The sequence below is a fragment of the Macroventuria anomochaeta genome (assembly GCF_010093625.1).
Source record: "Macroventuria anomochaeta strain CBS 525.71 unplaced genomic scaffold BU25scaffold_10, whole genome shotgun sequence".
Lineage (NCBI taxonomy): Eukaryota > Fungi > Ascomycota > Dothideomycetes > Pleosporales > Didymellaceae > Macroventuria > Macroventuria anomochaeta.
The window spans coordinates 442,816-456,035 of record NW_022985371.1 but is presented as its reverse complement, the minus strand read 5'-3'; the positions used below and the strand labels follow the sequence as shown (position 1 = coordinate 456,035).

The 13,220-nt window shown below is 51.6% G+C and overlaps 6 protein-coding genes across 6 annotated transcripts; 3 read left to right on the top strand and 3 right to left on the bottom strand.

The window, feature by feature from the left end:
* The first annotated feature begins 377 nt into the window (after positions 1 to 377).
* Positions 378 to 1,800, top strand: BU25DRAFT_409257 (NAD(P)-binding protein). Its single transcript, XM_033706015.1, has one exon. The coding sequence runs from the start codon at positions 698 to 700 to the stop codon at positions 1,754 to 1,756; it is 1,059 nt and encodes a 352-aa protein (XP_033563552.1). The 5' UTR covers positions 378 to 697; the 3' UTR covers positions 1,757 to 1,800.
* BU25DRAFT_409256 (uncharacterized protein) lies at positions 1,784 to 3,187 on the bottom strand. Its single transcript, XM_033706014.1, has one exon. The coding sequence runs from the start codon at positions 2,826 to 2,828 to the stop codon at positions 2,229 to 2,231; it is 600 nt and encodes a 199-aa protein (XP_033563551.1). The 5' UTR covers positions 2,829 to 3,187; the 3' UTR covers positions 1,784 to 2,228.
* A 1,266-nt stretch (positions 3,188 to 4,453) lies between these two features.
* BU25DRAFT_420215 (Aldo/keto reductase) lies at positions 4,454 to 5,661 on the top strand (the record flags this gene model as incomplete). Its single annotated transcript, XM_033707990.1, has 4 exons — positions 4,454 to 4,604; positions 4,731 to 5,356; positions 5,409 to 5,576; positions 5,632 to 5,661. The coding sequence occupies 4 exons, from the start codon at positions 4,454 to 4,456 to the stop codon at positions 5,659 to 5,661; spliced, it is 975 nt and encodes a 324-aa protein (XP_033563550.1).
* Positions 5,662 to 6,562: 901 nt separating this feature from the next.
* BU25DRAFT_409253 (uncharacterized protein) lies at positions 6,563 to 8,367 on the bottom strand. Its single transcript, XM_033706013.1, has 4 exons — positions 7,972 to 8,367; positions 7,813 to 7,917; positions 7,484 to 7,708; positions 6,563 to 7,426 (listed from the first exon to the last, which is right to left on the bottom strand). The coding sequence occupies exons 1-4, from the start codon at positions 8,149 to 8,151 to the stop codon at positions 6,686 to 6,688; spliced, it is 1,251 nt and encodes a 416-aa protein (XP_033563549.1). The 5' UTR covers positions 8,152 to 8,367; the 3' UTR covers positions 6,563 to 6,685.
* A 638-nt stretch (positions 8,368 to 9,005) lies between these two features.
* Positions 9,006 to 11,122, top strand: BU25DRAFT_389490 (amino acid permease 2). The gene is made up of 4 exons (XM_033704520.1): positions 9,006 to 9,434; positions 9,491 to 10,065; positions 10,116 to 10,568; positions 10,620 to 11,122. Exons 1-4 carry the CDS (start codon positions 9,181 to 9,183, stop codon positions 10,955 to 10,957), a joined length of 1,620 nt encoding a protein of 539 aa, XP_033563548.1. The 5' UTR covers positions 9,006 to 9,180; the 3' UTR covers positions 10,958 to 11,122.
* A 49-nt stretch (positions 11,123 to 11,171) lies between these two features.
* BU25DRAFT_465519 (uncharacterized protein) lies at positions 11,172 to 12,565 on the bottom strand (the record flags this gene model as incomplete). The annotated part of the gene is made up of 2 exons (XM_033710657.1): positions 11,838 to 12,565; positions 11,172 to 11,783 (listed from the first exon to the last, which is right to left on the bottom strand). The coding sequence occupies exons 1-2, from the start codon at positions 12,483 to 12,485 to the stop codon at positions 11,172 to 11,174; spliced, it is 1,260 nt and encodes a 419-aa protein (XP_033563547.1). The 5' UTR covers positions 12,486 to 12,565.
* Positions 12,566 to 13,220: the final 655 nt, after the last annotated feature.

The following is a 13,220-nucleotide window of genomic DNA, read 5'->3' as shown; positions in this document are numbered from 1 at the left end:
TCACAACCTGTCGCATCGTCAACTTGTAAGAACAACATCCCGGCCGGAGCCTTGCGGTCTCCATGCTCAGACTCCATGAGCTTTCTACTAGTCGCCAGAGCCCGCTAGCGCGAGAAGCACGATTCATACAATCCAGCCCACCTCGGATTTCTAACTCAAAGACAGCTACCCCACCATTCTTTGTCGTCACCGCTACCTCAATGGACAGCTCGATTCAATGCGGTCTTGTCAGTTACTGGGCGAGTAATAGCACCGAGACAACAATTCTAGAAGTGTCGACTTGTGGCAATGCTTGGCTTGTTGCGTCATGGTTACTTTTTAATCACTGAAAATCGCTGAAGCAATGGACCGCAGTAACTTCGTCCATTCCACCCCAACTGAACTCGAGATAACTGAAAAGATCATTGTCTCGTATAGGACGAACAGCGGAGTATATCATACAGGCATTGAGTCTACACACCGCAAAGGCGGCCAAAAAAGTATCCACCTGTGTCGTGTCTAGAAGCCGAGGTTCACCGCATCTAAAACGCTTGAGCCTCACATGGTAGTCGCATGCAGGCTTCCGTTTCAAACTTCTTTGCTGCTTTGAAATCAATTGCACTTTGGTATAGATATACACTGCCCTGTCCCATTCCCTAGGTTTTCATTGACACACCAAGTCACCAAAATCCACCGTCAACCAACACAAACACACACAATGCCTGGACAACAAGCAAACCAATGGGTTCTATCGAACCCTCCCCATGCCGACCCTGTTCTTGAGGGCGCCAATGCTACTTTCAAGCTCGAGAACGTCACACTCCCTGAGGTTGGCGCCGACCAGGTCCTTGTCAAAACCCTCTACCTCTCAAACGACCCTGCACAGCGTGGATGGATCCAGAAGGGCATGGACCCGGAGCGTCTCTACGTTCCTCCTGTCAAGAAGGGCGAGGTCATGCGCTCATACGCCATTGGTGAGGTCGTCGAGTCGAACGTCGACAGCTTGAAGAAGGGCACACTCGTTACCGGCTCGCTGGGCTGGACAGACTACGCTGTCGTCAAGGCAAACGAGGTCCGTGCCGTTGCTGCTGACGAGAAGGCTGGCATTCGTGTTACAAATTACATTGGCTCCCTCGGTGGCCCCGGTCTCACAGCATATTACGGCATCACCGACATCGCGCGCGCGACAAAAGACGATACTGTTGTCGTTTCTGGTGCTGCAGGTGCTACTGGCAGCATGGTCGTTCAGATCGCCAAGCACTTGATTGGCTGCAAGAAGGTCATTGGTATCGCTGGCGGTGAGAAAAAGTGCAAGTGGGTCGAGAGCCTGGGTGCTGATGTCTGTGTGGACTACAAGGCCGCTTCCTTCAAGGAGGACCTCAAAAAGGCCACTGAAGGCTACGTCGAGGTCTACTTCGACAACGTCGGCGGCGAGATTCTCGACCTCATGCTCTCGCGCATCAAGCGCTTTGGTCGCGTCGCTGCGTGCGGTGCTATTTCGACGTACAACGACCCCAACGCTGGTGTTAAGAACTGGTTCGAGATCATTGCGAACAGGATCGAGGTTAGGGGTTTCATTGTCATTGATGCGATGACCTCGGGCAAGGTTGGAAACATGCTTGGGGCTATTACTCAGGGCATCAAGGATGGCAAGATCAAGATCGATCCTGAGAGCGAGACTGTTGTGCCTACTAAGTTCGAGGATGCTCCCAAGACATGGATGACATTGTTCTCGGGAGGCAATCAGGGCAAGCTTGTTACTGAGATCAAGGCGTAAGCCGTTGACTCTAGCAAGAATGAATGAAAGAAATTTGACAGTTGTCTTGACTTCGCTGTACATTCTACTCTATAATCCGCTCGTCCCATTGACACCATTGCTCTTCGCAGCACTCTTCGCAGGAACCGGTTGAGCCAATGCCTTCTTCAAATCCTGCGCCCAGCTTAACGCCCCTCTCGCAAAAATTTCCCCACCAGCCTCCAGCTCATTCCCCCCATCAAGCAACAACGTCCTGACAATAACCTTTTCCGGCATCGCATCCTGGTGATGATAAATATGGCTCGTACACCTTGGACAGAAGTAACAATGCACATCCTTTCCACTCGCACCCTTGTACGCATACTCTCCCGTCCTCCCTCGCAGGATAGTGAGAGCTTCCTGGGGAACGATGTAGTTGCAACTATACGGCCCACCACCCAACTTCTTACAAGTATCGCAGTGGCACACGATATGCTTCAGCTTCTCCCCCTCTTCAATGCTGACCTCCCACTCGATATCCTGGCAGTGACACGTACCTTTCCACACCCCCCCCCTGACCGACTGGCTTCCGCGGCTTCGGGCCAAACAACAAGCCGTCCTTGATATCGACCACCACGCTGTCCTCGATCAGCGGTTTCGCATTTCTTGAGAACTCGGCGTGAACCTTATCCTGGAGTAGATAATAGTCGAGGTGTTCCTGCGATGCAAATTCGAGGATGAAGCCGTGTGTCATGCCCTTGGAAAAGGGTTCCCAGGAGTTGTTCTGCCCCATGCGCATGCTGAGCATGTACGGTTTGCCGGTGGAGGGGTGCAGGCATCGCGTCTGCAGGGATTGGAAGGAGGTGAAGTGTGTTTGGAAGTCGGTCCAGGATATGTCGGGGCGGTATTTGAAGAGGACTATGTGGGTTATGGGTGTTGAAGACACCATGCTTGGAGCTGGAACGTTCGTCAGATTTAAAGGCTTCTGCGAAGGTTGCGCGCTTCGAAGAGTCCAGAGAGGAGCAGTATCGCCACTGTTGCTATGGACTTTTGCTGAGCGGTGGATAATGGCGTCGATTGACGGTAGTTGATCGTATACAGGTTGCTGTTGCATTCAGCTGCTCCAAAGGCGCTTGTAATCGTTCTCTGGAGAAGCCGGGGAAGCCGGGGAAACACTTGTCTTATACGACATTGTGACTGGCATTAAAAGGTGACCCCGGATGTGTTGTTCGATTGCTTTTGTTTCTGCTCCTAAGATTCTTTACTACGTGTGGCGTAAGTCGTGCTTAAGCCTTGTTGGAGAGAGGCAGGAAGTTCTCGAGCTGGAAGGAGTTGCCGCTAGTGACGGAATCGACTACTACGTTTGAGCAAGCTTGCGAGGGCTGATTGAACGACTCTTTGAATCTCAGAGATGCGGTGATAAGAGGCACTGCTCTCTTTTGTACCTTCAAGGTAACTTCTGTTCACTGCTAGAGCATGACTGTAAGCTAACGTCGATGCAGGATATTGCTCGGTTGGGCTGTCAGCAAGGTACTCACTCGGCTAGACTTGCTCTGCTTAACCCAAAGAAGCCGCAAATAGCCCTGCAACGCTTGAAATTGAGCATTACTATCACAAAATTCCGCTTTTCTAAGGAATCTTAGAGTTTTTCATTACGATATTCTTCCGAGGGCACTTCCAAGATTGTGGTCAATTGCTTGGTTTCGGCATCCTCGGTTGCACAAGAGACTTGCACCACCTTTTCGCTGGAGCTTTCACATTCATTGCGATTGAGTTTGTTGAGTTGTCAAAGCCCACGCACGCCCACAAGAATCGAACCACAGTTGCAATATTGGAGGGCCTTGAAGCACACACCAGAGACATACAATGCGCTGTGCGATTCGTGTTTCAAGACTCCACAGAACGTACGATTCGCGTTGCTCCACAAAGTCCTCACAAACTCCACAGATGATCATCATCCCGAGGTCTACGGCCCGAGCGACCGCGACCCGCAACGAAGACTGTTCAAACTTCCATGCAGGCCCTGAAACATCAGCTTCATAACGTCCGAACAGCCGCGCGGTCATAACTACACCGACGATGTCTGCCGATGGATCAATGTTGAGCAAGTATTACCCGGTGCTTCAAAGCAGATTACCCGCCGTCAGTCGCGACAAACGAATCGCGGGGCAGCTTCGATAAAGAGCCCCACCATGCACAACAACCGCGGACTGACAGCATACCATTGTAGAGTTGAATGTAGTCACTGATCCAAGAAGAGCAGGTCTCAGGGAAATGTCGACTGTGTGCTTTGGTTTGCGCACTGCTTTGCAACACCGTAGTGATCCTACCTCAGCGATTGCAGGATGATCTACGTAGATGCGGGGTACACATAGGTACAGTATGCAAAATCCACGATCCTGCGTAAAGAAGGGTAAATGCCTCCGGAAGCTTATCCACCCAGGGTAAAGAGAAGCTCTAGCTGTACGGTAGAAGACGCAGGGCCGTGTTTATTTCGTGTTTAGCGCGCCGTATATACCGGAGAGGCGCCCGGATTCTTGCAGCAACCAGGGACTTTTGGAGGTCATGCTTGCTGGACGTTACTGCCGCGCAACTACTAATATCCCTCGATCCTGCTCTTCTGTTTCGCTTGAAAGATTCTCTTCATCTTTTCGAGCTTCAGTTCCTACTCTTACACCAGCGTTTCGTCCTGCGGTACAGCGACTTTCTCAACCCTCCAACCGCAACTTCTTCGCCATAATGGCCGCCAACACTCCGTACGTAACGCTCAACGATGGGAACAAAATGCCGCAGGTCGGTTTTGGACTGTGGAAGGTCGACAACGCCACCTGTGCGGATACCGTATACAACGCCATCAAGACTGGCTACCGACTGTTCGACGGAGCATGTGGTACGTGATCAGTCTCTCGACTGGCATGGGCAGATCGGTTCCGATCTGAGACTGAAATCATGGATAACTTCGCAGTCAAGCCTCGAATGCGGATATCTGAAGGAGAATACTGACTCGAGTGACTAGACTACGGCAACGAGAAGGAAGCTGGAGAAGGTGTTGCACGTGCCATCAAGGAGGGCCTTGTGAAACGTGAGGATTTGTTCATTGTCTCCAAGCTATGGCAGTCTTTCCACGACTACGATAAGGTTGAGCCCATTACCAGGAAGCAGCTTGCTGACTGGGGGATTGACTACTTTGACCTGTGGGTCATTCACTTCCCTGTAGCCCTCAAGTATGTCGCTCCTGAGACTCGTTACCCTCCTGGCTGGTACTACGATGATGCCTCGACCAAGATCGAGCACAGCAACGCAAGGCTTGAGGACACTTGGAGAGCGATGGAAGACGTGCAGAAGAAGGGTCTCGCAAAGAGCATTGGTGTCTCAAACTACAATGGTGCACTGTTGCTCGACATGTTCACATATGCGAAGGTCAAGCCCGCGACACTTCAGATCGAGCACCACCCCTACTACGTCCAGCCCAACCTGCTCAAGCTCGCTGAGCAGTATGGCATCGCCGTCACCGCATACTCGTCGTTTGGGCCTCAGTCATTCCTTGAGTGCGATATGAAAGTCGCTGCAGACACACCTCTACTGTTTGATCACCCAGTTATCACAAATATCGCAGAAGCACATGGCAAGACGCCAGCACAGGTATGCTGGATTGTAAAGAGCGGGTGTATGCAGTTGCTGACGTATATCCAAGGTACTCCTGCGTTGGTCGACACAGCGTGGCTTGTCCGTCATTCCCAAGAGTAATTCCCAGCACCGTCTGCAGCAGAACTTGGATGTGACAAGCTTCGACTTGAAGTCAGACGAGATCCAGCAGATCTCAGATCTGGATAAGAACTTAAAGTTCAACGTACCCACGAACGTATGTGGCCCTGCATTTATTTGTCTTCTCAATCCTCTCGCTAACGGTCTGCCAGTATGGCATCCCCTGCTACGTCTTTGCTTGAATGCACGACATCGGCACAACAGTTGAGCTACGGACCGAGAGTAGAGCCGTTATCGTACGAGCAACCCCACCCCACGGTTTGATAGATGACTTGACAATGTTGGGCTGAAGAATGCAATGTCCCCTCTGCTTGCAAGCAGAGTTTGCAAAGAGGCGCGAGAACGTTCACCCTGACCCACATATCCACTGTAGATATCATAGCCTATACAATAAAGACTGCAAATTTCCGGCTGATCATCGTTCTGCCTATGATTTTTCACAGATGTACTTTCACATCAAGTGTGGCTGACTGAAGCATTGGAGTTAACACAGCGATATCAGCAGGTTTCGTATATTTCAAATCCCAAGACTATCTCATCCATGCCGTTTCGATCTCATCTCAAGATCCCCGTTGGGGATTAATGCTTTGCTCTCGCAGTCGCAGTCACGATGAAACTGCCGACGGCGCCCACACATGACAATTGGCAACTATCCTGTGCATCTCCAGTGCTCCCGCTCGTTGTGCAAATGTGAAACACATAATTCTTCCGGATCTAGAACAACACCATCTCCACCACCACCACGTCATCAAAACCGGTCTCCAGAGTCTTCTCGCCACGTCGTAATCACTGGCACAGCTCTAGAATGTCTCCAGCAATCTCCGTTGTGGCGGCTAGATACAGATCTGCCCCATGTCATGTCAAGCCGAAACAAGACGTTGCCGCCCCTGGTCCGGCTACTGCACATACCAAAGGCAAAGCGAGGCAAGCTGAACCGAATCGCCTCGATCGTTGACTGAGTCATGGCACCCATGTTTGCTGTAGCCAGACTGGTGGAATCAGCATCGGACGTGCCGCTCAGAATTGTCGATCACGAGGCCAGCAATCGTACGTGTGAATCGGTCCGTATCATCAGCCTTGTAGGTGAACATCAACATCTCTCATTGTCGTCTCTATATGCGTATCCAAATGGAAGTAGTAATACAACAAACGATACGGTAGTGGGTATCAATCCATAGCAAAACACCCGCGGAAAGGCCTGCTCAATTATCGCTGCGCTTGACTTGCGCTGTCGCTCTCTACCTTCATCTCTGTCTTTTTCGTGATGACCAGCCGAGTCTCGTCGCTCAGATGTCTGAACACATCGTCTGCATCCCGTACACTCGATGTACGCTTTCCGACCCACACTTCGGCGTCGTGTCTGAGGCCTTCATGCTGTGGACGAAAGGTTGGCGGCTCTGCCGATCTAATGATAGATGTCTGCGAAGTAGGCGAAACCTGACCAGGCTCTGGAGAAGATGCTTTCGACTCGTTCCTTGAGCGATTGCTTGGGCCCAGCCTCACCCGTACTGGCCTGTTTTCTTCACGATCTAGCCGACTCATCTGGTAGCCCAGTTGAGATCCCCCGGACTGAGACTCGATAATATTGCCGTTCCTTGCGTACCGCTTCGCTACGTAGCTCGTCATCAGATCCTTGTTGAAAGGGCGTAAAAAAGGGCCCATGCCGGTGATCGTAAGTGAAATGATGGCGTAGCTCATCTGCCACTGGTTGGCGACCAGATAGAAGCTGCTCGCATATGTAACATTCGTGTCGGCGATCGCTTGTTGGAAGTAGTAGAGTCGAATAGCCGCAATCATAATAATCGGAAGTCGTGCGGAAAATGCAAACACGACAAGGAACTTGGTCTTCCATCGCATGTGAAGCGTCCACACGAGTTGAATCGCAATGAGGAAGATGAGGCCTTCGGTGGTGATGTCAAGAGCGGTGATAGCTTGCCATTTCGGCCACTAATATATACGTTAGCTTTGCATGACCACTACCACACAGTGCAGTAGTCTACATACCATATCAGCGCATTCTCCAGCTTTGCTAGTATATAACTGCGCAGGGTTGCACGGAACAGATATCAGGATGATCGAAACAAGTGCCCACACTGCAGAACACGCGAGCATCGTCCACGACGCAATCCTGTTGACACCACTCGGTGACAGCCGTATATATAGCAGCAAGATGGAAGACTTGGTAGTCCATAGTGCGAGAATGTAGAATATTTGGGAGGCAAAACCTTGCTGTTATGGTTGTTAGACATGTCTTTGAACCGGTGGGTCGCGCGACTGCCCCGCGAACAGGCGCTGGGGAAGCAGCCGAAACCTTGTGAGAATCTCTGACGCACCTTCCCGATGTCCTTGAGTCGATCCAAAGGAATCTCTTCCTGAGGACCACCCAAGCCTAGATTGACAAGATGGAATGTGATTCCAGTCTGAATTGTGTCTAAAAACTATGCGAGTGATCAGCAACCACGCCGCAGCCACGCATTCAACTTCAAACTCACCGTCGCTGCTGCGAGGAAGTAATCATCAGACCTCCATTCTCTGACTTGCAAGCGCAGCCATACTCGTATAACAAAACACACCCAAATGAAGGCCAACGTACATCCAGCGGTCACGACGATCAATCCGCGTTTATCATTTTCCGTGATCTGGAAGGGTGCTGGAATGACATCTCCAGCCATGACTGACGGTGGGAGACTTGAGGGGTATCAGCGAAGCAACAAGAACTCCCATCAGCCGGCGAGGTGGAGGATTTGAGTAAGACTGAGCGTAAGACTAAGTAAGACGCAAGTCTGTAAGCAGCAGCTCCACGTCCTTGTCTTTGCCCTGCAACATACCCAGCCAGATCATCAACCATTCCCAGCACAGGGGTACCAAGCTGAATTCGCTATTGTGGCGCCAGCCGTTTCGGCGGAATCTAATGGACCTTTTCTTAACGGGTTGGTTGCAGCGGGATGCCTCCCACACGCGGTGGTGCAAAGTCTACCTTCGGTGACATCTCCAACCGACTGCAGCTCTCCCAGCAGTCGCTACCGCCTAGGCTGTACCAAACATCCAACTGCAGATATCTCTTGCTGTTGGAAAATCCCGAAGCCAACAAGGCCTCCCAGAGGATCCAAGGAGGATCTACCGACAGGAACCGGATCAGCAGCGCCCATGTCCCACACATCTCACCCACGGCGCACCCACGGAAGAATTGCTATTCCAATTTTCTTATCCCTGTTCTATGCTGGTATTTGTTAGGCGCACGTAACAGACACGGCATGTACGCGAGTACATCCCCTGTCAACGCGGGATGAACCTCGACCCCTCCACTTTAAATCAGATGCTTCTGCATCAAGGTCAAGGGTCCAGCCGTCGCAGCCCCAGACCATTGGAAGCGGGCCGCAAGGACCGATTGGCTCGCGACTTATGCACGCGCCTCATTCACCCTAGAAGCATTCTGCCACACCGTCCGCGACTCTCGTTGGATAACGGCTCATCGGCTCAGATGTACATTGCTGGCCTCTTGGCCGTTCACGCATAACGAATCGCCGAAGCCATCATTCTAGCGGCGGCATGGGTTGCACGGTGTTCAACATCGATTTATTCCAAGGCTCGAGGAGCTACCCCCGCAGGACTTTTCACATTTGAATTTGACCGAAGGTTTCTTTTCCATCTTTCTTCTATTCGTGGCGTTCACCTGCATTCGCGTGCCTGCAAGTGATCGAATGATGGGTTCTTCGTACGACAGTTCGGTGGTTGTGCCCAAGGAGGCCAGCCCAACATCACATCGTCATCAGGACAGCTTGGAGTATGCAGAGAATGGCGATGAGTACCACAGCTCTATTCAAGGCCACACACGGGCGGACAACCGCGATATGAATCGCATGGGAAAAATCCAAGAGCTGAGGAGAAATTACCGCCCGTTGTCAGCACTTGCGTTCACGGTTATTCTTCAGGGTGTATGGGAGGTTCTCTTGACGTAAGTACCTGTTGCGCGTTGCGACTTTGTGTGACAACACTAACATTGCGAAACAGTGCGACTTACCAAGGTCTCGTCGATGGAGGTCCAGCAGGTCTGATTTGGAGTTTCGTCTGGACATGGTTCGGCTTCAGCATGGTCATGCTTTCGCTCGCTGAGATGGCCTCCATGGCACCGACTGCTGGTGGTCAGTACCACTGGGTGTCTGAGTTTGCTCCTCCATCGATCCAAAGGTCTCTGAGTTATTTCACTGGGTGGATGTCAACCCTCTCCTGGCAGGCTGGTACAGCATCCGGTCCTTTCCTTGTTGGAACCCTGATCCAGTCCTCGGCCACAATCATGTACCCCGACTACGTCGCCACCAACTGGCAAGGTACTCTTATGGTCATTGCCGTTACCTTATTGGTGTGGGCATTGAACGTTTACGGCTCTAAGGCTATGCCTCTGTTCCAGAACGTCATGCTGATGGTCCACGTTTTTGGTTTCTTAGCTATTATCATTGTCTTCTGGACTCTAAACCCCAGGAACTCAGCTGAGGTCACCTTCACCCAGATCACCAATGGTGGAGGCTGGAACTCGACTGGTCTTTCGTTGATGGTTGGTCAGATCTCCGCTATCTACGCCTGTATCTGTAAGTAAACATGTACCGCCAAGCACATGACATCACTAACATTCTTCAAGGCTCTGATGGCGTTGCTCACTTGGCTGAAGAGGTCAAGGACGCCGGAAAGACTGTCCCCAAGGCCATGATCAACGCCTACCTCATGAATGGTCTGATTGGTCTTGTATTCCTGATCAGTTACATGTTTATGATCACTGACCTAGACGCCGCTCTCAACGACGCCTCTGGCTACCCCCACATCTGGGTCTTCTCCCAGGCTGTCGGCCCTGGTGGAGTTGTTGCCCTCAACGCCATCCCCACTATCCTCATTTTCGCCGGTACCTTGACCTACAACTTGTCCACTTCCCGCCAGACCTGGGCTTTCGCTCGTGACCACGGTCTGCCATTCAGTAACTGGATCGGAAAGGTCGACAAGAAGCTCGACAACCCCGCCAACTCGGTTACATTCACTTGCCTCATCACTGTTCTCCTTTCTCTCATTAACATCGGATCCGACACCGCTTTCAATGCTAGTAAGTTCTACAAAACAACCTCTTGACACGAACACAAGCTAACAATGTCAGTCATCTCCCTCAACGTCGTCTCCCTCATGATCACCTACGTCTTCTCCATCGGCTCCGTCCTCTACCGCCGCATCACCGCCCCCGAGCTCCTCCCCGTCTGCGCCTGGTCCCTCGGCAAGTGGGGCGTCCCCGTCAACATCTGCGGAGTCCTGTACGCCATACACGCCTTCTTTTGGTGTTTCTGGCCCGAGAGCACGCCCACCGATCTCGAGTCGTTCAACTGGGCGTCCGTCATGTTCGTCGGCGTCGCTGTTCTTAGCATGATCGATTACATTGCGCGCGCCAGGAAGCATTACAAGGGCCCTGTTGTGCTTGTTGAAGGCTGGAAAGGAGAGTGATGGAAGGGATCTGTTACTATGGGGGAGGAAGAGCAGATTGAGCTGTTAGATAGAGCTTTTGCGGATGACGATGTTGATTGAAAAGGTATCTTGTAAGACTTATAATAGAACGTTCGATGATGGCGATATGCCAATAAAATACCCGCGGCCTTTGAGCCAACTTCGAACTCCTGTGCCCTACTGTAACTGAATGTGAACTCTAAGAAACACAGGTCTAGGAGGCTGTCCCCTTGTTCTCTGGAGGAAGAATGTCCTCTACAGGAATATCGAAAGGCGGCATCGTAGCATGTAGCGCATGTGTCAAATCCCCTGCCTCATCCAAGTCCAGCTCATCAGGGAAACCCAAAAGCTCCTTGCCATCCTCGTTGCCACTGATGATACCGTCCGCCTTCATCTTCTTCACAGTCTCGTACGTCGCAACACCAAAAGTGCTCGTTCTGCTCAGGATGATCTTTGGGTTGATGTAGTCGTGGTAGTGACTCATGGAGAATCCATGCAACAGATACGTGGATGAGAAGTCGATCTCCCAATCCGCATGCCTCCGCCTGTTCAGCACGACGTTCTCGTACAGTTCCATCGCATTTGTGGTGTTTACGAATACGGGTTCGGGCGACGGTCGGCCGGGCTGGGGCATGAAGGGCTTGTCTATTGAGTCTTGGAACCAGTGGGTAGGTGCGAGGGAGTTGCGGTCGAGGATAAGGACTTCGTTGGGAATAGTGACGAGGTGTTCGGCGATGATGGTCATGCTGTGCAGGTTCGATAACCATGCACCGTTGAAGCCTGCGTGCTGCTCGCGCACGATGATGCGTGCCATTGTGCTGTTCGACTTTTGTCATGAAGGCGCCGTTGTTAATCGTGCCGTTCACTGAGCCATCTTCACCTGCGTCACCGTACTGATGGCCGCCAACGAAAGCGAGCCAGCGTTCAGAAGCGGTGTCAGGGGTCGGAGGGGAACGACATCCCAGTCGAGGTAAATTCCACCAATATTTGCGATCGTGTCCCAACGGATGAAGTCAGACTTGTGCTGAATAGCACTAATGCGTTGGTTCGTGCTGGATCCGGCGAAGTTGGGCACGTAGACCCCGTTCCAGCGCAGGATGTCTGGGAAGGTGTTAGTAACTGCACGTGTCCACCGGTCGCCCTTCATGCTGGCATTCCTGATCTCAGTCTCATTGTAGTCGGCGTGGATGTAGATCTGCGTCGGCTTGATGTACATGACCGAAGCGAATATAATAAATGGGAACTTTATGACTAAGTCGGCATCCTTCTTAATGTATACGTAGTGGACGATACTGGGTATAGGGTCATCTGCGGAGAGCGGAGCAGACTTTAGTATCCCAAACCCTCTCGCCCTCTCGACCGGTTCGAGAGGGCTTATGGTTATGGCAAGTGTGGTGATGATGATGATGCATATTGCTATCGCGATCTTGATATCGATCCGTGAGCGTGCGAGAGGAGGCAGTGGGGCAAGGGGCATGTAGTCATGCGATTTACGGAAGATGCTGGGGGCGCGAAGTTGATTCAGCATGGTGACAGAAAGGAAACGCTAATATCAACTAATGAGTGGAAGACTACAATGAGTCGCGAAGAGGAACATGCTGATGAGATGGGGGCCGAGGCAAGGGAGGGCAGTAATGAGAGGAATGTCAGGCACGTAGACGGAGTGGGACATTGATAAGGACCTTACCAGGGGTCTGTTCCCGAGGAGTACGATCGCTTACCATGGTTCATCCTCACCATTTGGGTCCTGAACTACCACAAGTAGCCGGAGAGTTCACCTCACAAGGCGCTACAGATTGCCAGACTTTCTGTCAGAGCGATCTTGCAGGTCAAATACGCCACATCGGACGATAGCCCCAGTCCAAGTCGTTGTGGAGTTGAAGTCAGCTAGGATTAGAAATAGCTACAGGGTGGATATGGACGTCTACATGGCTCCTTCGCCTCTTGGTTTTCTGCAGCTTTCCGATCACCGGTAACAGCCTTGTAGGGTCCCAGATTGCTGACAGCCTTACACGGGGTAACATCAGCGAATGAAGGATTCATTGAAGCAACTGCATCGTATCCAAGGATAGTAGCGACAGCCTTCACCGTAAGATGCAGTGTTGTCCTTATAATGGAACCGAGATGCCTAATTGTCTTAGCTCACGGAATCCCTCGTATCCTCGAAAACCCCAAACTCTTCTTTGCGATGTTTGCAGCACATGGCAGCATCTACGAAACAAGGGTTCGACCGGACGTAGTTGTAGGCATCTCCGTGTGCGAA